General features: G+C 39.5%; 1 protein-coding gene across 2 annotated transcripts in view; it reads right to left on the bottom strand.

Annotated features, from left to right (window-relative positions):
* PLCB1 (phospholipase C beta 1) overlaps positions 1 to 22,922 on the bottom strand; it is a 411,218-nt gene that overhangs the window by 75,781 nt on the left and 312,515 nt on the right. For both annotated transcript variants that reach the window (XM_009556561.2, XM_054062286.1), the window contains exons 15-23: positions 18,917 to 18,987; positions 18,214 to 18,310; positions 14,264 to 14,348; positions 13,087 to 13,211; positions 11,926 to 12,080; positions 10,021 to 10,185; positions 8,031 to 8,130; positions 5,151 to 5,255; positions 4,291 to 4,400 (exon numbers count right to left, since the gene is read on the bottom strand). In XM_009556561.2, the coding sequence (XP_009554856.1) occupies positions 4,291 to 4,400; positions 5,151 to 5,255; positions 8,031 to 8,130; positions 10,021 to 10,185; positions 11,926 to 12,080; positions 13,087 to 13,211; positions 14,264 to 14,348; positions 18,214 to 18,310; positions 18,917 to 18,987 (1,013 nt within the window). The remainder of the gene's footprint in view (positions 1 to 4,290; positions 4,401 to 5,150; positions 5,256 to 8,030; positions 8,131 to 10,020; positions 10,186 to 11,925; positions 12,081 to 13,086; positions 13,212 to 14,263; positions 14,349 to 18,213; positions 18,311 to 18,916; positions 18,988 to 22,922) is intronic.

The raw sequence follows: 22,922 nt of genomic DNA, 5'->3' as shown, positions 1-22,922 counted from the left end.
GGAGTCTCAGGGTAGTTTTGGATTTGTTCCTTCAGCTGGTTCTACTTTACTTTTTGATGGTAATCACATTACCTGCAGAGGCATCATATCACAGTTGTTTTTTTCCCCTTGATTACTCCACACTTGCAAAATAGCCTGCACTGCATCAATAGAGGCAAACCACAAAACTGTTTTCTGCTGCTCCTGCAGCTACTTTCCTTAATCTTGGCCCCGTATATTGAAAAACGATTTCTGTCTCAGAAGCTTATTTCTACCAAAAATTATAGGAGACAGAGACTGTAGTCAGAAACATGATGCAATTGAAAACCAATGCCAACAACTTCATTTATATCAAGCAGGAATGACCGCAGTAAAGTAGGGAAAACCATGATCCAACCAACATTTATGACAGTAGAACAATGTGACTGGCAAAAGCCGTAGCTGTGAAAAACACACAGAGACATGGTTATTCCTTGAATTCTCCTTAAAATATACCTCTCACAGGATGCAATTCGTTAGTTTAATAAAAGCAATGTTTGCTATATAGAGCATCTTCATCATTATTTAATACAAATAAAGCTAGAATTCCTAACTTCTGGCAAATTTGTGCCCCAAAAGTCAGTGCATGGGGAAATGGGTATTATTTTTTTGGGGACTAGGTTTGCATGTGGTTCAAAATACCACATCACTGCTTGTTGAGAAACTATTCATATAACCTGTCAGTTTTGGACATAAAACCATCTGTTTTCAGAAACTAGACTAGAAATGTGAGACAGGATCAGGAAGTGAATAAAGAGTAATTTTCAACGCAAGAAGCAATCTAATCTCATTAAACAGCACTTTCTCTTCTCAGAATTCATCATTCAATGCTAAAGTAAACATGATTTTCCCTTAGTGGAGAATATTTTAGGCTCTTTTTAGAACATGATGTAATCCAGCCTTATAATTTGTGGGTTTAATATTCATGTAAAACGGTTTATATTCCACATGTTGCCCTGTCTTTTGCAAGACAGTATGTTTACTAAGTAGAAAGTTACATAAGCATACAGGTATGTATCTATATGGTCTATTTTTATTTTTACAGAGACTAGGAGGTGCAATACATTGAGGCTGGGACATCTCCTCTGCCATTGAGTATATCTGTGCTGCATTGTTAGAGTATGTGGGCAGTTCTTAAGTCAGTTTGCCTCTACTCTCTTTAGAAAACTACAAGCAAGTGTAAACAAGGTCTTTCTATAAGCAGTGTCAGATCAATTTAATTTCTAGTACTGTAACTTGGTGCGATCATTGTAATTTGCAAAGTTATGCCTGAATTTTGATTTTTAATAGTGTTATGGGATACGCTAAGTGCAGATGCTCTCCTAGAGATGTTTTTTGTTACTTTCCCCATCAAAAGATTTTTACTTAACCAAAGAAGCCAAGTGGAGTGATTACATACATTTAATTTACAACCTGGCATTGAAAACAACAGTTTCCATTTCAACACTGTTTTATGGGTAGAAACAACAGGTCAGACACTCGGTTGCTTCCATGTAAGACGTGTTAAAAAGCCACCAAGGCCTGCTGACTCACTAACTCTCCAGCGGGAATTAAAACACAGCCCCAGGGATATTACACCAGCAGGCACAGCCAAAATGCATTTTACTCCAACTAGCTTTCCTTAGACCCCTATACACTTCTGCTCCTACGAATGAGGAGATGAAAACATACAAACTAGTTAGAGCAATCTAGTTTAGGATGGGATTAATTCATCCCAAGGAACTCCTAGCTACAAATTTCTATGGCTTATTCCTCCTATCTGTAAAGGAGCCAGGCAGGGGAAGAAAAGGCAACCTTCACTACCTGTATGCTCATGCAGTACTACAATGTATTCAGATAAGTACAGTTAGAGGTGAAAAACCCACACTGGAAGTATTACAATGCTCCCATTCTGCAAAAAATAGCTGTGCCAAGGCCAGGCTGGAAAGCAAGAACTGACCAGAAAGCTAAAGGTTGGATTCATGTTATACTTACGACGGGAACATTGCAAATAAACACAGAAAAGATGCTGCAAATTTTGTCAGTCCTGCAGCATTACTCCTTTGTGTTATTGCACTGTTAACCAACAAGCAGTGTAATTTGAAGCCTAAGGGAAGGCTAATTTATTTGTTCAGAACAATTCACTAATAGGCAGCTTATTTGATTACTGTTTTAAGAGAAGCCTGGAGAACTTCTTAGAGATGCAGTTTAAACTTCTATGTAGCAAAGGAAAAAACTCAGTTTTCCTTTGACGGCTGCAAGGACACAGCTTAGGTAAATACATCCGCGCAATGGGAGGGAAGGAGGTGTGGGGAGGTGGAATCTGTGCTAGGAAACAGCACAGCTTTGCACACAAACATTTATAGTGTGTAAATTTGAAACTGTACATAGGAAAATTGAATCCAGGTGAACTTAGGTGTACGTATCTGGCAAACATACTTGGGTTTATTTAGCTATGTTGCCAGTGAACTTACTTACAGTTATTAACTGATATGATACTCATAGGGCAATGTTAGTGAACAAAACAGTCAGCCCATCTGACTGATGAAAAAAAGTAATTATTACATAATGTGATCAGGCAATTCACAATGTCCAAGTCCAACCCAGCTGCTAAATATCTTACCTAGAATGGGCCTTTATAAATAGACGGTAACAATGGTGTATGCAGATTGCCACTTTAAGCAGCAGTTTTATACCTGTCCCTTGGTACTGCATCTAAATGAATGGTTATACATTTTGAGTAAATACTCTAGTACAATCCTTACAGTTTTCTTTAAAAAAAAAATTTCTCCTCTTCTCCAAAACAAACTCCTTTATCCTATTAGCTTTCAATCTCCTTGATGTCTGATAGCAGTACCAAGTACTTCAATTAATCTTTCCTTCTTCTCATTTGTTTTAGAAGATACTCAGTGACAGAATTTTTCTAAGTGAGAAATAACCCTGTATCAACCAGGAAAATCTGTACTTTTTCCAAAAGTAAAAATGACCTCCAAGGTAGATATTCAAAGGATTACACTAAAAAAAAGACTTTGCTATTAAAATAGAATCTCATGTGTAGAGTGTCCCAGATAAATGTCTAAGACACTACTGAACATTTCACAGTGTCCTCATTCAGCCGAACTTGTGACACTGCACAAAGAGTAAATTGTTGGCCACTGAATTGTAATGACTTTCACTCATTTGGTCTGCTTTGGGAATGTATTCTTGGTTACAAAATCTAGTTCAATGAAGCTTTGCACATCTGAGAATTGAAGAAAACAGGCACCAGAGCTGAGGGCAGTTTAGGATTACAGAGCATTTCTCCATCTTCACTAGAGACCTGTACCAAGGGCCTTTTGATTCACATGGTGCACCTAACATTTGACACAAGCAATCTTAAAATAAAAGGTTGAACTTCAGAAACACTAGTAGAAGACATCCTAATGACAGTGTCTGAAACAGAGAGACTGAATGTATGAATGTGCATAGAGATTACGAGAAACCAAGGCTAAACTGCCAGTACTCTCCATTATGCTCAAAGAACACTTACGTATTTGTATGCACAACCACTCCAATTATACAGAAAAATAAGGTTTAAAGGTTAGTCATTCAGTAACCACATATATCCAAACAGATACCTAATAACTGAAAATGCAGCTTCCATAGCTTTCAGCTAAGGTAGAATAGGCCTTAACATTTATTTACTCTTCATCTCTCTTTCTAAGGTCTATGAAGGGCTGGATTTGATGACCTTCAGAGGCCTCTTCCCATCTGAATTACTGCATGATTATACTGTATCTCTTCAGGGCATGTTTGCTCACAGAGAATGTATAGAGACATCATAACCTGAGACATGAATGTTTCTGAACAGAAGAACTTCTCCAGAAACAGAGCCTGAAATTCTGGAAAATTTGTAGTATTTTCAGGAAAGGCTACTAACAGAGCCGACTTTTTGGTAAAGGGAATTCAGCATCACACTGGAAAATGACAGGCAATAAATAATGAAGATTTCATTTACTATGTAACAAAGTCACAAATCAGCATACACATAACAGGGCTTTTCATTCACTGTTTGGTCTCTTTACCTCTGAACAGTAACTTGCTTCGTGCAAAATATGCTGCCTTCAGTGACCCCACACAGTGCAATGCTTCTCAGCTGTAATATACCCGAGTCTTATTCTGCGTGAGATGTTTACAGGTGTTCAAGAAATCAACACATACAATCCTCGAGGACTTTCAATATTTATCTTTCTAAGCAAAGTAGATGCTCTCAAGTACTGTAATATAATTTGCAGAGACTGAAATCTCTCTTACCTCTTTCTTCACCTCTTCTTCATCTTCCAGAGTCAGTGCGGCCAGTTGCTTAGCTCTCTGCTCCATCAAGTTTACATATCTGATTGGATTGGATAAGGCCTCGATCACGTCTAGAAATAAAGCAAATATTTCAGTTTCAAGCCCCTTATGTTAAGGTTCTGGTGTTCCTCAGAGTTTGAAAAGGAGACTGTAGTTTTCATGTAGATCTGCTGCTGATAGGTACTCCCAGGTCCTAGAAACAACAGTGGAGGCGAGTACAGCATCATGCACCAATACTCTTTTAACACGAACCCTCTTAGAGTTTGAGTCTTGTGGATATGCATTTTCTGCTGTGTTTTATGATGGATTTTCAAAATGTTCCAGCATCAGCCAACTAGGATCCTGCTTCACATGAGGCAGAGGAGTATTAGTAAAAATCCCTTTTTTTTAAAAAAAAAAAAAAGTCGAAATAGCTATAGAGAATACCATTTTTTACTCGAAAACTTATGCTTGTTTAGTGTTTATTCCAAAATACAATGCTCTACATTAAGCATGGCACTTTCCTTTGCTTGGGCAACAGTTACAAACTACCATGTCACATAAACAAAGCTTCATTTCTGTTTTAGTGGCATATGCCTGTGGTATTTCTATCTTTAGAGTCATACAAGGTCTGCTGAAAATAAGAGTTGGCCCTAATCCTAAGCCTCAGACAGGGTGCTGTAAATCAGGCCATCTTGTATGAGTGATGAAACATAATGATCCATCAGATGCAGGTTTGTTCACAGGACTGTTATGCCAATATAGCAAGTCATTTACACTATGTTAATTTCGTATTTCAATTAACCTTTGTATCTCCCAGTAGGAAAACGTCAGAGAATTACCTGCATAAGTATCAGGTACATAGTCTTTGACTTCTATGTACACAAAGAGAGCTGGCAGTGTCAGGGGTTGGTTCCTCTCATTCCTCAAACAGATGTAGTGGTAGCCTGCAAAATAAAAACCAACCAGTTTAGAGCATAAACTCTTCCACGGGCATTTCCAATGTAATTGTGTTATCCATTGTTATTTATAGTGTGGCTCCAACTGAGCAATCAACCCTAGGGACATCTGGAAGGGAAAGATTTACCTGAAGGGTTTCAGATATCCAGAGAAGGTACTGTTCAAAAGGCACATGATGCTGTTTAAAATAGTATTTTCCCTTTATTTTTACATCTGTGAATAATGCTAAAAATTGTCAGTTATATAATTTTTAATGCATTCTATTCTACTAAATCTGGATTATTTTTTTAGTATCAGAGCCCTTACTTTAATTTTCAAAAGTGACCCTTGTAATACACAGGAATGTGAACAGCCAAGTCAAACAGAGATGTAATAGCTCATCCACGAGACATTATTGAATTTAAAAAAGACAACATGGCACTATATCTACAAAGCGTCTGTATATGATTCCTATCATGTCACCAATCCTCAAAATATATCTGAAAAAAAGGAGCATTTTCAGACTGTTTTTAAAGCTGGTTCTCTTGCAAGAATGAGGACATATATTACAGTGCAGCTTAGCCAAGTTACTGGCGAGGCACTAAAGTTTGGGCAGGCCCAAATCCTTTCTCCCAGCCACCTACCACCATCTCCTGCTTCCTTCTCCTTTATACTGACACTTTTTTGTCTTGTAAGTAGGTGGCTTGGCAAGCTCAAGTCTGGAAAAAGCAACCTTCAGAAACTGTGAAGAGCCTTCCATCAATTTAGCTCCCCAAAATACCTCACTGTAAGGCCAGATGCATTATTGCCAGTTTAAAGATAGAGACAAAAGTGCATTGGTAGGGGTGGGAGAAAGCGACTTCCAGTCCCAGCAAACTGTTACAGCATCACGGTGCTGCAAAGCTGCATCCTCTGCCTCACAAGCTGCTGCCTCCTGTACCATGGGTGGAGCTGATCTTCTAAGGCATGATTACAGACCCGGACATACGCATCAAGATACAAGTCACAAGCAGGATGCACTTATCTGGGGAGATCCTCACTTGGCTGATGTGAACAACTCCCTCTCCAAGTAATGGTTAAATCTTTGCTGTGGGAATAATGGTTATTCTGTGGATTTGTGTGACAGCATGATATAGTTTTCAGTAATATCTCAGAAAAGAGAGAAATTACATATTACAAAGGTTTCTAAGTTCCCTCAAGCTCCTCCAGCAAATTTTAAACACGTACACAAACTAAAATCAACATGCTGTTCTCCATCACATGTTGTAAACTAATGACTAGAGTCAAAAGGACAGAAGATAGGCCTGAGGGTAAAAGCTCTCAGCAGTCCTTGTATATTTAACACAGTGGCCTTTGTTCTAAAAAGCACAAGCTTAAAAGCAGGTTTGTGATTCAATGCTCTGCCGAATGAACTCTGTGCTGCATGAAGGGTGAGTGCTACGAAAGGGGATCAGTTGTGGTAAGAGCTCACTTCCACCAGAAGACGGAAATACTTCACATCTCCCTTTCTCCATACTTCACATCTCCCTTTCTCCTCTCCAATCAACTGTCTTCCTCTGGAGCTTGGCAGATCCTCTATGAGGCAATAATATCCATTAAGCTGGAAAAAACAGTGGAGAATTTTCTGCTGGACTGATAAGCTGAGTTGGCTCACAAAAAAGGGGTGGAGATTGGCAGATCCGGCACAACAGAATGGCCAGGGATGTGTGCCCAAAAGCAGGGTAGAAAGAAGGGAGAGAGAAGTGAGAACCGGTGACTAAATTCTGGACGTGCCCAGCAGTGGCCTATTTGTCCTTGCAGTGAGGCCATGTGACCCGCACTAGTTAAGACAAAACTGCTTGCACCTCATCTTAGAAAAGCCCTGACATCATCAGCCACAAGAGAAGGGACTGATTTATATATTGTTTGAGATCAGGTCTCCAGGAATAATATTGACAGCAACTCAATACAGGGACAGAGTTTAGCTACAGAGCTTTGTGCTGCTGCTGGCACTGGCTAGATGAGGTACAGGATAGACACAGATATTCTTCCTTTTCCACTGTCAGTGAATTTAGGAGCATGTTTATGGCCCATATGCTTGCCCTAATTTAGTTTCCTTCCCTCCTCTCACTAGAAAAGCTGGCACTGAAGTCGGACACTTCTCTTGCTTAAAACGCCAATGTCACCGCATCTTTCTGAAACGCAATCTTTAACAAGTCTGTGGCCTGGAAAATTAGGGCTGAGTTGTCACACAAAAGAATTTTTAGTTAAGTGGTCACTAATTATAATAGAAATAATATGATTTAGAAGAGACCAGTAACGAATTTATTTTTTTTTTCAGTTTTCAGCAATGAAGATGAAAGTAATTTTGAGTTGATTTAAAGGTTTTACAGGGATACAACAGACTGCATATAGGTCAGTCCTTGAATACATGTAAAAATTACATTAGGGGAACATATATTGCTTTCATTGCCATCTATCTCCCATTCTGAAAAAGATGGCATCAAAACTGGCTGTTGTTGCCCTCTTTCCTCTTAAAATTGTGCAATTGCCCTTTTTAGCATAAACCAGTAAGCACGCAGTTGATCTGCATGGAGACAAGTAGGTGCCAACCATGCCCCTGGTGCCTTAATTCTATTGGTTTATATATGGAAATATAGTGTTTTCCTTTTCAAAGTTGAGACAGATTAGTCACATCCCCAGTTGCTATAAATCTGCAGAGTGGCTGCTGGTTTACAGCAGGATTCTGGCTTGCTGTTTCTTGTCATGACACAACGTCTGTCTCAATGGAGAAAAAGGTTTACCTGGTCGAATTGCTGAGACTGGTAATATCCGATGACCAATAAATTTCCCTCCTTCTTCATAGACTGCTAGCCTCAAACACGCCAGGGAAGGTAAAACGACCTACAAGGCAATATTGTTGCATTATTAACTTTCCACTCTGAATGTAACGGCTCCTTCCAGACATGAGCTATATAGCAGATAGCAATATCTACACATCCATAGGAAGGTCTTACCATATAAGAGGTCAGGGTGAATGTACCTGTCAAAATAACTCATATAGAAACATTTTTTCCATCACAAAATTTAAGGTGGGGCATGTACATAGTATACTGAATGTAGAAATTTGACCCTACATTTTCAATACTATACAAGTAACTTTCGCAGCTCAAGTGCTATCTCACTTCAATGCTTCTCTGTGTTCTGCTTATTACTCACAGTCCTACATGGTTCTTTCCTTTGTGGTTGCACCAATGGGACTACTTACTGCTGAGAAAAGTCACTGATAGGCATATTAGTGTTGAAAACTCAACAAGCAACTCAACCTGTCTCGCAGAGTGTGAATATGTGAATTACATGAATCACGTCAACCCCAGCAGAACTTTACAGTGCTGTAGCACATTCACTGGCTGTCCTAAAGAGGTTTAATCACACAGGATATTTACTAGCATTGGATGCTTTCTTGGCACTACATAAGAAAGACGGCCAAACAGTGGAAAAAGAAAATAAGAAATCAAAAAAGACTACTTAAAGTACCCTACAAAACCAGGAATCTTTAACATTACTTTAAAATGCGTATAAAATCTCATTTTATTATTTAATGCAAACATATATACAAATACACATCTTTAAGTTGGAGACAGATGTGTATTTTTTTCAGAACATATACTATAACTTATGTAGACAATGAAAGGCAAAAGGAAAAAAAAAGCAAGAATCCGAAATGAGAAGTTTTTCTAATTTATTTTTAACTTTACTAAACATAGTAACCTATGTTTCTCTGAGCACAGAGGCAGTCAGGCACGATCATTAACTAAATAGAGAAATGAAGTACACTAATTAGAAGTTCATTACAGAAGAAAAATGCTAGGGATGTTTCCAAACTTCAGCTCTGGCAAGCTGCCTAAAGAAAGTCATTCAGAAGGCCAAATATTCAGGGAAAAGGGCCGTACTCTCTAGAAAGCAGGGCTGCAAGTACCAATTATATATGCATCTCTGTGAACTACATTTGCCTAGAGAAATACGAAAGAAATTGTTTTACACACACCTGGACTCAGGATCCACTTAACCAAATTGCCCAATTAGCAAAACTGAGAAATCCTGTTAGAAAACTGGCTGCCAAGTATATTGTGAAGCACAATAGAACATTCACATTGCACAATCCTAAAACATGCTCACTGTTTTCTGCTCCCTCAAAGTTTAGAGAATTGAGTCTGAGCAATACTGTTCAAACTGCATAAGTAACTCAGGAGCTTATGTCTCACTTCAAGTGGATGGGATTTATGTGGCTTCATCACCTATGTCATACAGAATCTAGTGCTAAGCAGATATAATAACAGATTTCCTTGAATGTGTTAGCTTGGACAGTCCGATTGTTATAGCTGTATTCACATTGTCTTGCCCACAGTTTAACAGGATCTGCTTTTCAGCAGGCCTGTTCAGCGAAGACAAAATCGTAATTAAACTAAACTGCTTCTGGGATCTGTGCTTGCTCGTTCACAGCACTGCACCATGCCATGCAGATGAGTCTACTGACATGCCTGCTGCTTCCAGCTGTGTCAGTGAAAGCATCAAGGTGACTTTAAACTAATTTACTTTAGCAGGAGCTGGTATAACTAGAGTAGCAAGATTACACCAAAAGTTGTTAACAATAAACCGTTCAAGAAACAACTATTTAGAATCTCTATATCTTCTGTCTGACAAATGCAAAGCTTCACTAACCCACAGGATTACTCTACTGGACAGTGATAAAACAAGCACAATGCGTGCTTGGGAAGCAAGTGTTACACCGACCTTCTTAAACACTATGGCTTCCTCTTCCCAGACGGGATTAACTGCATTGCCTTGAGAGGTCTTTGTCTTCAAAGCTTTCCTTCTTGTATCCACAGGCAGGCCAAACATGTCGACTTCTACATAGGTACCGACTTTTTTGTCAGAAAGAAACTGACCTGAAATTATCTACAATCAAAACAAAGGAAGATCACTAGAGACCGCTTCAGTGGATTAGGAAATGAATGGCTGAAATGAAGACGGATAATTCTCACTAATGATCAGATAGTATGCATTTAAAATAAAACCAAAACGAAGCCAAAACCACAATAAACAAAAAACACAGTTTAGTATTGCAGACAGAAAAAACCGTTATGAGGCCTGGTTTCCTGTGACCCTGTGATTCTGAATTCCCCCGTGAGCCATAATGTGCTTGAGATTATGCTGCTGCCCTTCCCTCAGCAGGAATACTAGTTTGGATCTCATTCCTTAATCTGGCTGCCTATTTGCACAACACAGTATATTTGAGAACACTTGTTTCTACCCAGTTTGAACAACAGGTTCAAAAAATGCTGGAAGAAAAGAGGCATAAGCAGCAGAGAAACTACATATGTTTTTAACTGCAAGGGAGAAAACAAGCTAAGCAGTTGGTATTCTAATAAATACCCTCACAGAGGGTGAGGAGTTTCACTATGAAAATAAGACGACTAAAACAGCTGGTCTTTTCTAGTTCTTATTTTTAACAAGAAACATAATTCAGCTTTACATGGCAAAGAAAGGTCTGCAATTACTTCAGAAAACGGAAGAGGCATGGGAATAGGTAGTGGTGTCACTCTCCCTTAACAAATTCGAGGCTTGCCTAAAGCACATCTTAATCCATTCTAAGCTCTGTCTTGCATGGGCATTGACATTATAACCAGCAGAGTCTTCACCAAGCAGGCAGAAGCAGCTGACAGCTGCCTCATGACTCCTGGATGTTCATTCCTGCTATAAATGCTGTGGATCTCCTAATAGCTATTGAATGACTTCTACCTCTATTTACTAAAATTACAGAAGAAAGTGCCTCTAAACCCACAGGAGGAACTGAAAGCCTCCATGATTACAGGTCGCCATAAAAGGTCGTTCCCATACAGTCATCTTTTTTACCATGCATTTCATCAGATTACTCCTTTACTCATATCCTTCCTAGCACTGCTCTGCTACGCTTCTGTTGGCATCCTGAGAGGAAATACTTGCTTTCTCTGAAAGAAAACAGGAGGGTATTTTGCAGGTGGATTCTATAATACAAACACTGTTCTAAAGTGTAAGTCCATTAAAGGAATAACAGGAATTCAGAAAATTTATGTCTTTATAACTAGAGATATATAAAGTATAAATTTGTGATCCTGTCATAGCCAATACAATCTGTCCCTCCAAATAATCATACAAGTAGCTGTCAATTTGCAGATTCCTGGTGGTCCTTGAACTTCACTACAGGTCCTTAAAAAGGAATGCAGAAAAGCAATGAATTGCAGGAGACATTTATGGTTCCACAGTTCTGCTGGAGAACTTAAAGGGAACCAGAAAACTTATTTATACTAGGCAGTGTACTGTTCTAGCTGTTCCCATACAACCTACCACTTCATAACAGTCTTTTCAAGTGTTTTGAATTCAGCTCTTTGCTACTAAAAAACCAAATTACTCTTAAATCCATTAATTTCTCACTTACTTTTATGGAAAAGAATACATATAATAAAAATATATTTATTCATTTATATGAAATGTGAGGCAGAAGATACTCGACAATTTAAAAATGAAATGCCACTCAATGAAGACAAGTGCATTTTATTTTCTTGACTTCATATGGTCATTTGCTCGGTTACTGCATAACAGAAATACATCTATGCTCTAACATTGTCATGAGAGCAGTTTTAGCAGCTGCATACATACCTTGACAGACAAGGTGTTAGCTACTATTCCATCCACTATACTTTCAGTAAATGGATCAAAGTGTTTGTCTGGTCTTCTCATGAATTCTGGCTTTAACCTGTATCCGCTTTTGCCATTGTACTCGTACATTCCCATGTTTATTTGCATAGACAAATCTAAGTGTTAAAAATATTGATAAGAATAACATTCTGGTTAGATGACAATTTAAAAAAGCAACAAAATAATACTATTCATTGCAACTTCAAAGCAACTCTAATGTAAACAGCTACTTATGGCACAGTGTTGCTTGGTAGAAGAGGTTTTAGATGTGATCGCAGGCACTCTCTTGCATTCTTTTGAAAAAACAATACATTTGTAAGACATCTTTCAGAGACTACTCAATAGATAACACTTTGACATTTTAAAAGAAGCCTTGAAACTTAGGTTTTCAGTCCCTCGGTCTTGTACTGTCATACCTTACCCAGCAGAGTACTTATGTTCCTAACAGCAGACAGTGGGTGCCCAATACTTGGTGGAAACTGGCTCAAAGAGGGTTTTAATACTCTGCAGACTCCCAGCCTGCATGGCATTTTGCATTCCATGGAAGAGTGGTGTGTACATGGGCACAACTGGAAAGGATAAAGGAAATGACACCATGGTACCATATGCCCAGAGGCAGGACATGGCCAGAATAAGTCCTGGGATCCAGTAGCTGGAAATGTTCATATGTCTCAGAATAGACATAGCCTTGGAAGACAACACATCCTATTTCAAAAGTGACTTGTGCATGCAGGAGCCCAAGCATCTATTTGCTAAAGACTCATGTTTTAACGTGGAATTTGCTGTCTAAGTCCCTTACATCTCGATATACTGAGATTTTGAAAGACAAAGCAAAAAAAATCCTTGCCATATCTCAAATGCTGCTCAGTCATAACTACTTATAAATGATGACAATTTGGAGGACATTATTTAAGTGTATTATACCAGATATTCTTAGTTAAAAAAAACAGACAGATGCAACCAAACCAAACTGTGTTAAAAATGTTAATTCACAGCTCTTTAGTATCATTTAATTACTATATATGTTTTGCTGCTTAAAGCCTTTCCTACCTAAGAATCGGAAACTGTACCAGAGAATTAGAAAGGTGTAGCTTACAAAATCCAGAGACCAGCATAACTTACCTACAGTTTGGAAGTTAAGCGCAACCATCTGGCAGCCAGCATTCCAAAAGACTTGTGGCATGTAGTTTGAAGAATCTACACGTGTTCCCTTTGGGTAAATTCGGCTTAGTTGCATTTTGTTGTATCTAAACGGTGAGTAGTTAAGATACAGTATGCATGACAAAAAACACTTTGCAGAAAGGCACGAGTGCAAGATTGAAATGCAGGTGATCTTTACAGAACAGCAGCGGGTTTCTCACTGGATTTCTGCAACCATAATGCTTCCAGTCATCCATCCACAGTTTTGTAGGAGATATGACAAATATGGGGTAATTGAAGGTGTTGTTTGTTCCTGTACAGAGTACTCAGAATAAGAAAGGAAATTGCAGAGGCATATGCATAAAAAAGATAGCATTTGTAAAATTCCACTTACCCTTATGGCTACAAATTTGGAATTTTCAAAAGTTTGCATTTATAGAGGCAAATAGCTGCAAACAGGGAATCTTCCCCTGGTTCAGGGAGAGGCACTCAGTTAAAAAAGTAAGTGCTTCTGGAATGTGCATTAGAATTGGCTTCTACACACAGACAGAAACGATGAGAGTGCCCTTCTTATACTTGACTCCACAAATCTTTGAGATGAGAACATGCTGCAGGTTATCTGTGGAAATAGCTTTCCATTAGTCTTCCTTGCTGCACTATTTTATCTCAACTATTCATTCTTAACTACAGCCATCATGAGAGACGCTGAGAAACATCGAAAGGTCTAAAGAGAATGCTCTTTATCTTTTTTTAAAAGTATAAAAAAAAAGAAGAAAAAAGAATTGTGTGGCAAAACAGCTCAGTGCTCTTGGAACTATAGGTATGATGGGAGAGCAAGCTTTCTTGTATGACTTTGCAAAAGAACAAGTCAGCCACATTTTGATAATTTGTTGATGGATGATAAATTCAACAATGAGAATACAAAGTAGCAGATCTTCAATATGTAGTTTATGCGTATTCCCTATTGTCCTAGCCCACAGCACAAGGACTCATGACAGCTTTTAAATTAGCTCATCAGAACTCAGGCCAATTAATTGATCTAGGAAGACAGTCTAATCTATAAATTTCATTTCCTCAGCTCCTGTCTCCAAATTTCAATAAAGCCTTGATCTCAGATATAGAAAGGCTAAGAAAACAACTTTCTGAAAGTCAAGGATACTCCACAAATTCCACAGGAGACTTTGTGAGTTGCTCAAGCCCTTTGGTTTCCACAAAGGAAGACATTTCAAAACTTTTGTTGCGTTCTGAAAGTTTAAAAGGGAGAGAAAAAACAGTGACACATTAGAGTATGAAATCATACCTGATGCATGAGCTGCAAACAACTGGTTTAGACTCAGTCCCCTCACCCTGTCCACTAGCTCATTTCACCTTGGCTTCAAAGAATTGATGTACATAATAATTTGCTGACAGCACCAAGAAAGCTCTAAATGCACTCAGCAGCTTGGTCTGAACTCACATGAGCAGTGCTCAAATTAAGGGCACTGGTACTGCCTCAGATTGCTACGTTCCAGCTGCAGGCAAAAGAAAGCCAATGCACACGCAGAGATCTCTCATGTTTGCTTCCAAAGTACCGTGTTGATATATTTGAGGGGTAGAGCCCAAAGCTCCCAGGTGAGACACAGAAGCAATACAGCAGCTTTTGTGGGGAACATAGAGGGTCCTGCTGGATCTTTAGATTATCTTTGCAGGCAGATGCAAGGGCTTTGAGCCAATTTGAAGCTATAATAACTAATGTCCATATCAGACTAAACTAAGCAGTGTGCTAGCTGTGCCTACAGCAGTTCCCGTTATCTTCAGTGTACCAGAGTAAGGTCACATCTGTCTCACACAGTCATGGAAACACGGCTCTCTAATCAAGCCAGAAGGTATACTAATGTTCCCAGCAGGTCTTCAGACCCAACCTCAGGCTGATATGGAGCTTCTATGACCTCTTTAATTTGGTCAAACTTTCTGACCTGACAGCAGTGAAAATCTCCTTCTAAGCTTGTAACTCAGTGGGACTAAACATTTATTTGTGTACCATTTGTTACCTTTGCCTGATGTATGCACAGCCTTTCAATGTACCCGTGCCACATTCTGTAGCAGAGAGCCTAAGACAAGACCCCTCTAATTGTCAGTATTTTTTTCTTTACACTTGTGTACAGAAGGTGAAGATTCCTATAAAATAACTGCTTTCCACTTCATCAGAATCAGCAGTGTAGATTGCCTACAAGGGGCCACAGCGCTGGGAGGTCATATCCATTAGATATCCCAGCACTTTTCTCTCTAAAAATGAGGTAAACAATGCCTGAGTTGAAAAATAAACTCTCTAGCCTCATTGCTTTATGGAATAAGGCAGAGAAAAGGCTTGCCCTGAACTGTTTTGGAAGTGATTGTGCTGCAGTAGTCCAGGGATGGCCAGGAGGCCAGGCTGGCTGCCTCCTTGAAGGCAAACTGCAAAGCGGCAGGAGAGCAATAAAACTGAACAAAAGCACTTGTCTTGCTGAGAGAAGCAGGACGGAAACAGAGGGGTGCTTTCCTTACAGGAAGCCAAAAAGGAAGCAGTGGATCCAAAGAAGTAAGGAATTAGATTGCTTGGGCAAAGGTGACAGGAATATGTGCTGCCAGTTTGTGGGCTACTAACTATTCACAGTGTATGCTGAAGAGTCAGAGGATGACCGTGGTGTTCTCTCCCTCAAAGAGAGATGGGACTCAGACTGTATTATGGTCCCTATTTCTAATTAGCAACCTTTAGGCTACTGCCATTATTCATAGCTATTACTTCTGAATGGGGAAAGACCCTTGCCATTTCCTAGAAGCTCCTCCTGTACCACTTCTATCCCTTTCCAACAAGCAGTATTATATCTTTCTCCAGACTCAGTTTGAGCCAGCTCATCTCTATCTCAACTCCTTATAAGGGCACTGAGATAATTCTTATTTCATCCTTTCCCATTACTAATGAGATAGTACTAACAACATACATACATAGTGGTTTTATTCTATTTAGAATATAGGTGTTAGAATTTGTTGTAGTAATATCCTGTATCCCTCAGCCTTATCTTGAAGCAGAGTATCTGTTTGAAACTAGAACTGGTAGCTGCTAAATGACTTGCTTACTAGATGTCCAGGGCTTAGTCAAACTCCTAATTAAAATAAGAACAATTCAAGGCCAGGCTGGACGGGTCTGTGACCAATCTGATCTAGTTGAAGATGCCCCTGCTTGCAGGGAGGTTGGACTAGATGACCTTTAAAGGTCCCTTCCACCTCAAACCATTCTATGACTCAATCATTGATTTCCTGGTAGTATCTTGAAAAGTTTAAGAAACCTGCCCTTTAAAGAAAAATCCATGCAGGAGAGCTTTCTCTCTTGTGATACATTACACTGTGCTGTCTTATCAGAAGGAAGTCACTATGGAGTGGAAAAAGAACTTGTTGAAAACTATCTGAAAAATCTTTTATAGTTACAGCTACTTGCTGTCAGAGAGAGGGAGCATATCTACTGAGGGCTATCAGGACTGTTACAGATCCAGTGCCACTCAGCTTTTCCATTAACAAGTTGGATCCAAGACCAGAAAACCCACTTCTATATGTGTAAATGACAGAAGCAGTGAGGTGCTGTTATCAACATGGAAGCAAGGATCACAATAAAAAACAAATCTGAATTAGAAAATATTCGAAAAATGCCGTAACACTGAAACAACCATACTGTATAAAAGACAAGTGTGGCGCTCTACCCTTATAGAAAAGTAGACAGGTGAACAAAACCAAAACATGGGCAACAGCTGGATAGGCAGAAAATTAAAAAACAATCCTTATCAAACTGAATTTAATGAAAGTCCAGCAGTAAGACCAGGCCAGGATTAAGATCAGAACCCACAAGTCATGCTGCAGTACCCACTGCTTTAACCAGCCAGCAACATTTACCTTGTAAGGCCTTAACAAACTGGCCAAATTTACCACACAACGACTTTTTCAACATAAACATCTGAAATATTAATTCCTTAACATTATGAGTTCACAAAAACAGTATGATTGACCACAGGTCACTTCAAGACCCAGGATAAAAAATTTGGACATCAGCAGTTTTTTACAAAAGGTGAAACTCAGAAAGGCACAAGCATGTGACCAGAAGAAATCTACACACGACAATTTTACAACAGCTGCATCAATTTGTCCTGCTAGGATTCACATGGCTTTCTTTCCAGAAGGAATATCTCCTTCCCACTGTGTTCTTGTAATCCTCATTAGAGCTAGAGGAGATTATAAACACACAAAAGGACACAACTATAGGGAAAAAGGATAGCTCTCTGCATGGTTTTGTAAATGGTCGTGGGTATGTCTGTATAAATATTCGCACAAAAATGAACAGCTAGATAACTTCTTATATGTTTACTATTCACGATGAGTAAATGCAAAATCATGTATAGAGGTAGGAAATTAGGCACCAATTACCTGCCCTCTGCCAAGGCCTCCACAAATCCATAATAAATTAAAATGCTAGACACTTCTTTAACTAAAAAGCTCCATGAGCATACTGCAATGTGTCAAAGCAAAGTGAAAAAGGGCAGGCAAACGGCAGGGGATTCTGCACCAAGAAAGAAAAGATGCTGAAGTGCTCATTGAGGATGCTACTGAGTGCACTCCTAGCAAGGCATCTTCTGTAAAAGCCAGCTGGGGGTAAAATTATGGCCTTTTCTATACAATACAAAAAGGCAGGAACGAGAGGTTTTGCATATAGGGAAGGACAGACTCTGCTTACACTGAATCTTCTAAAAATATAGCAGAGGCAAACTATAAAGCACTTGCTCAATAGAAAGGAATATTTATGACCACCTTTCTCAAATCGCTTAAGTTACTTTTCAGTCACAGACAACAAAGACAACGTAAATACATTTTCAAAAAAGTTTTTGAAATGGCAGCATGTTTACTGTTGATGAAGTTTGATATTTAGACTAATGCAGGTTTCAAAATAAATATGGATTTACTTGGCTGGATACCAAGGGAACATTTTCTGTCCATATGCCTGTCTCTAACTAAGAGAAAGCCAAGCAGCATTCCTCCAGATCTTTATTCCAAACACTCGCTAGGAAATTTCCAGTGTAAGATGTTGCTCATGCTTAGCTTACTCACTTTTTGATACTTCAAATGACTCAAACTTCACAGGCTGAATGTAGTTTACCAGGTTAGACATCTCTTCTGTGGCCATGGCCTCACTTCCAGCAGTACCCTAGGACAGAGAAGGCAAAGTGCTGCACTTTTGATCTGCTCATGGTGGCCGTCAGAGGCCACAAATACCAAAGCCCAGTTTTCTGGCAACCACGATACCTCACACTGATCATGGATTAGTGAAGTCAGTGCCTCACACAGGGAACTTTACATAGGAAAGAGGAAAATTTGCTATAAAATTTAAATGTTTAATTAAACTGCTTCTGTAGCCATTCTTTTTATGTGGCTCCTAGGGAAGGGAGTGCATTGCCTTTACATATGCATAGTGCTGCGCACATTTATCGGTACTGGTGGATAAATAATAAATAAAGCTTTAAGTTTTTGATGTTAAGTTTTAATTCCAACAATGCTAAATAAACAACAAACGGTTGTCTAAAACGATCAGCTATGGTGCTATTAATTATTATTCTCTAGTAAATGAAAATATAAATAAATAAAGCAAATGTGTGCTTCCAAAGAGAGTAGTAACCCACTTCAGAAAGTTGGTGTGTTTCCCAGTGCTCTGCCTCCCTTTCTCCACTAGATGGTAGTCCCACTCCTCCTAACAGAAGCCAACCCACAACTGCCGGAACCGACCCATCACCATAAAACAGATCTCCATTCTTACTTCATCCATCGACGACTTTTTGCAGTCATCATCATAGTCGTCATCATCATCGCTCTCAATCTCTGCTTCTCCTGAAAAGTTTTAAGCAGAAGATAACTATTGAAGCAATAGTTACAAATACCAGCGGTAGTTTGAGAAAGATGTGCAAATAGCACTGCGTAAAGGATACTATCTAATACACGCGGCTTTTTGTCATGGCACAAATCAAATACACCGTCTCGATGGTTTCATCCATCCTCATCATTGATAAGTTCTAACTGTCATTAAAAGCTCTTCCTTCGCAGCTGCTGGACGCTCAGTGTCTGGAAATCATGGAGTAGGCACCAACACTGAGACAAGAGCATCGTGGTGTGCACAGTGTGTGGGTACAATATCACAAATTACTCTGAAGAAATATTCCCATGCTTGTGGCACAGCCCTGGGGTTTGGGAGATGTGAGTTCAAGCTTGTTCTCTGTTGCAGGATACCCACACAACCTTCTGCGAGTGCTCTCACTCTCTCCCTTCAGCACACACATTACAGCATGCACGGGGTAGAGAAACCACGCATGAAAATTCCTGAGATTCTCATGTGCTATGGTAGCTAGGACTGTTCCGCAAAATCCATCTGTTCTGAATGTACCACAGTACATGTACTCGAGCTAGAGCAGCTGGTAGGAACAGCCACAGGAGCCTAACTGCAATAGCTTGACTTCAATTCCAGCAAGGTGTGCCTTGCCGCTAGGACTCTGGTGTCAGGGCTCAAATACACCAGCTGAGGGCAGTGCAAATCAAAGAATGGGAAGAAGATGCATAAGGCTCATCCCTTCCCTGAAAATGTACTGGTAGAGTAAATGGGACCAAACACAACACATTTTAAGCCTTGCTTCTAATTGTGGTGTACTCAACAAATTCCTATGAGCAAGACAGGTTCTTTATTGTTAACTAACGAATGCATCCCCTCACTCCAAAATGTTTTGATTTGTTTGCATCAGAAATTAAACCTTTAAGGATTATCAAGCTTATCTTTCTCTTTTGTCACTCTTCCTATGGCTTTGGTTATCATAAATTATACACTGTGCATCTTAAGACTCTGGAAAAGAAGGTTTACCTTATACTGCAGTCACCTATAAGATTGACAAGTCACCCTGAAGTTTTTATTGCACAAACCTTTCATCTTTATTCAGCAGTGGCAATTTTATTTTGGCAGCACAAAAATCTAACCACTGTGCAGCATTCCCAAACTCTCCAGAGAATGGTAATTCAGTCTCAGTTCCTCCTGCCAATTTAGGGTCTAATCCAAGGCCCACTGAGTCAATAAAGAAATTCTTCTTTGTTCCAGCAGGCCTTGAATCATGCCCAGTGGGCCCCTTCTGAGCATGGAGAGCACATATGATCTAAATAATGAGTGTGCCTTTCACAACCAAATGATGACTACCCGAGTTGCGTTTCCTTCCAGATGTAGATGTTGAAATGTCAGGCTTTTATTCATGAACAAATTTCTTCCTGAACATTTCATTGAAGAAAATAACATGATTGCTCAACAGGCTCAAGGGATGGCTCAGGGAACCTAAACATATTGCAAAGAACGACCCGAGCTCTCACAGGATTTGCAGTGACAATCTTCGGATGGGAGGCTCTCAATTGATTTCACCAGACTGGCAAAATAACACTTTCCATAGTTTACATAATAGGGGACATGGGTAGATTTCAGCCAACTTGTACTGCTGAGATACCAGGTGGATGATAGCTTGTGCTTGCTAGAAGTGTACAGGGAGGAAAGTGTGCAACATATCATTCCTTTATTTAAAAATATTTAACAGAGAAACTCCCAAGGAGATCAGAACTAATTTTCAAGTTCTGCATCATACACCAAAACTGGGACAAATAATACAAAGGATTGCAAACACAGGAAAAAAAAATAGTGTTTTAGAAAGTATGACTACATCTGCATTACCTTTCACCCAGCAACATGGGCCTACGCTCAAACTCAACCTTCTTTTTCCCATTACGCTGTCGAGACATAAAGTCACAGCAAGCCTTTGCCAGACTGAGGAGATGCCTGCACTGTTTGTTGCCTTCATGCTCTCCCTCCCACAGTGGTAGGGGGATCAGGCTTATGGCATCATTCCTATCCCTTCCCAGGAGGGCAGAGACACTGCAGCATAAATGCATGCAGGCTGGCACATACAGCTGTGCTGCAGGTCAAGTCCAGTATGTGCCATGAGCTTTTCTAAGAGACAGCTAGCTGTAATGGCAGAATTAATATTTCCATTTAGATGGGACTACAAAGCCAGGTCAGGACAGAACCTCTCTGTGCTATGATGCGGCATACAAATATAGTGAAAATGGAGAGCCCTGCTCCAAGGGCTTGCCCTCCAATATGAGACAAGCCTGCCCATGGACAGAGGCAGGCAGAAGAATATCAAGAAATAAAAAGGTGTTGCTCCCTACTACAACAGATAAGTTTTAATCCATATACTGTGAACTGCTCATCGGCAGAAGGGCACAGGAAACTTCTCAGTGGACTAATAGGGCAGTTTCAAGGATTTATCAAAGAGCTGCTGCTAATGAGTGTGGCAGTGTGGGGAAGCACAGAAGTGCTCACTGGGCAATGTAACAAGTGGACAAAGCAGGCTGAATCCCAGCTGATGGATAGAGGGGTTCAACACCGCAATACTGAATGAAAGATAATTAGGAGAGAAGAGTGGGGAATGACAAGCCAAATCCCTGTTATCAAGGACTGAGGAAGCAGAGTGCTAAATACTATCCATTCTGACCACACCTCAGCAGCATGACAGATATTGAGAGCCCAATAAAATGAAAGGTTATACATTGCTTGAAATTCAGACAAATTTGCTAATCTGCTTTCTCAGACCCCTTTAAAATAACAGCCAGAATGGATTAAAAATGCGGTACTTGCTGGTGCAGGTTGTTAGCTCTATAATGTTTAGGCAGCCATCAGCATCTTGGGTGCAGAGGGAATTGCTTTTTGCTTTTTCCACAGGCTATACAGCAGCAATTGCTGATTTTTAGAATGGAAAAAATGAACTTTATTCAGTTTGCTAAAACATTTTATTTTGAAACAGTGGACCATGGCCTCAGCTGTCATGCAGCAGCAATGTACTGATGCATTTACATACACTGTGCCTAGAACTTTTCATCCAGGTTTCTATTTAGTCATTATGAAACAACGGAGCCAACTGTACCCTCTCTCTCCGCGTTTCCAAGACTCTTTCCTTGCAGCACTCTGACAAAAATGTCATACTACCACTGAGAAACTAACAATTTGCTTGAAAACTTGAATACTCAGTTAGCAAGTTTTGGCTATTTTCAGTATGGGAATACTTTCAGTACAATGCGTGCACCTGCAGAACTGCCATGTTTCTTTTTGCAGCGTAACCTAACTTGGAAAAACTTGTTTATTTACTTCTGTTCATTGTGTTAAACCACGGGGCCTAAGATACTTGCTTACCAAAATGACAATCTATCTCACAAGCGTTATCTCAGAAGCTCTTTTTCTGCTTTGCCAGCTTTGCTCTATCTTTAGTGAAAGTGTTTTCCACCGACAGATATTGCACCCTACTGAAGTTAACTTTTCATGAACATCTTGCAAGCCATTCTGCAAAGGTCGTTTCAGAATTATTTTAATTATTGCTATTATATCACTACTACCTAGCTTTCATATGGTATGTTTTATAAACATATCAAAAGAATGGTTTATTTGGGTTTAAATCTGATCTCAAGCAGAGTAAGACACAGTGAAGCCTGCTATCAACTGAAGTACGAATCTGCATATTTCTTGTACTGCTGTGAAAAATCTCATTTAAAATTTCTAAAAGGCTAAATCAGCACAACTTTCTCCTGCAGATCAGCAATAATTCTGACAGGAGCTATACAGCACATAAAGAGTTGCTTGAATAATACGCTCAACTTTCTAAATTTGAATATTATATTAAGGTTGGAGAATTGAAACAGTTTATGTTAAGAAATGTTAAAAATTAGGCTTCCTTTAGTGAGTTTTCCAT

Source organism: Cuculus canorus, chromosome 3 (assembly GCF_017976375.1).
Source record: "Cuculus canorus isolate bCucCan1 chromosome 3, bCucCan1.pri, whole genome shotgun sequence".
In the NCBI taxonomy this organism is placed as follows: Eukaryota; Metazoa; Chordata; class Aves; order Cuculiformes; family Cuculidae; genus Cuculus; species Cuculus canorus.
This window is presented reverse-complemented; position numbering and strand designations above follow the sequence as displayed.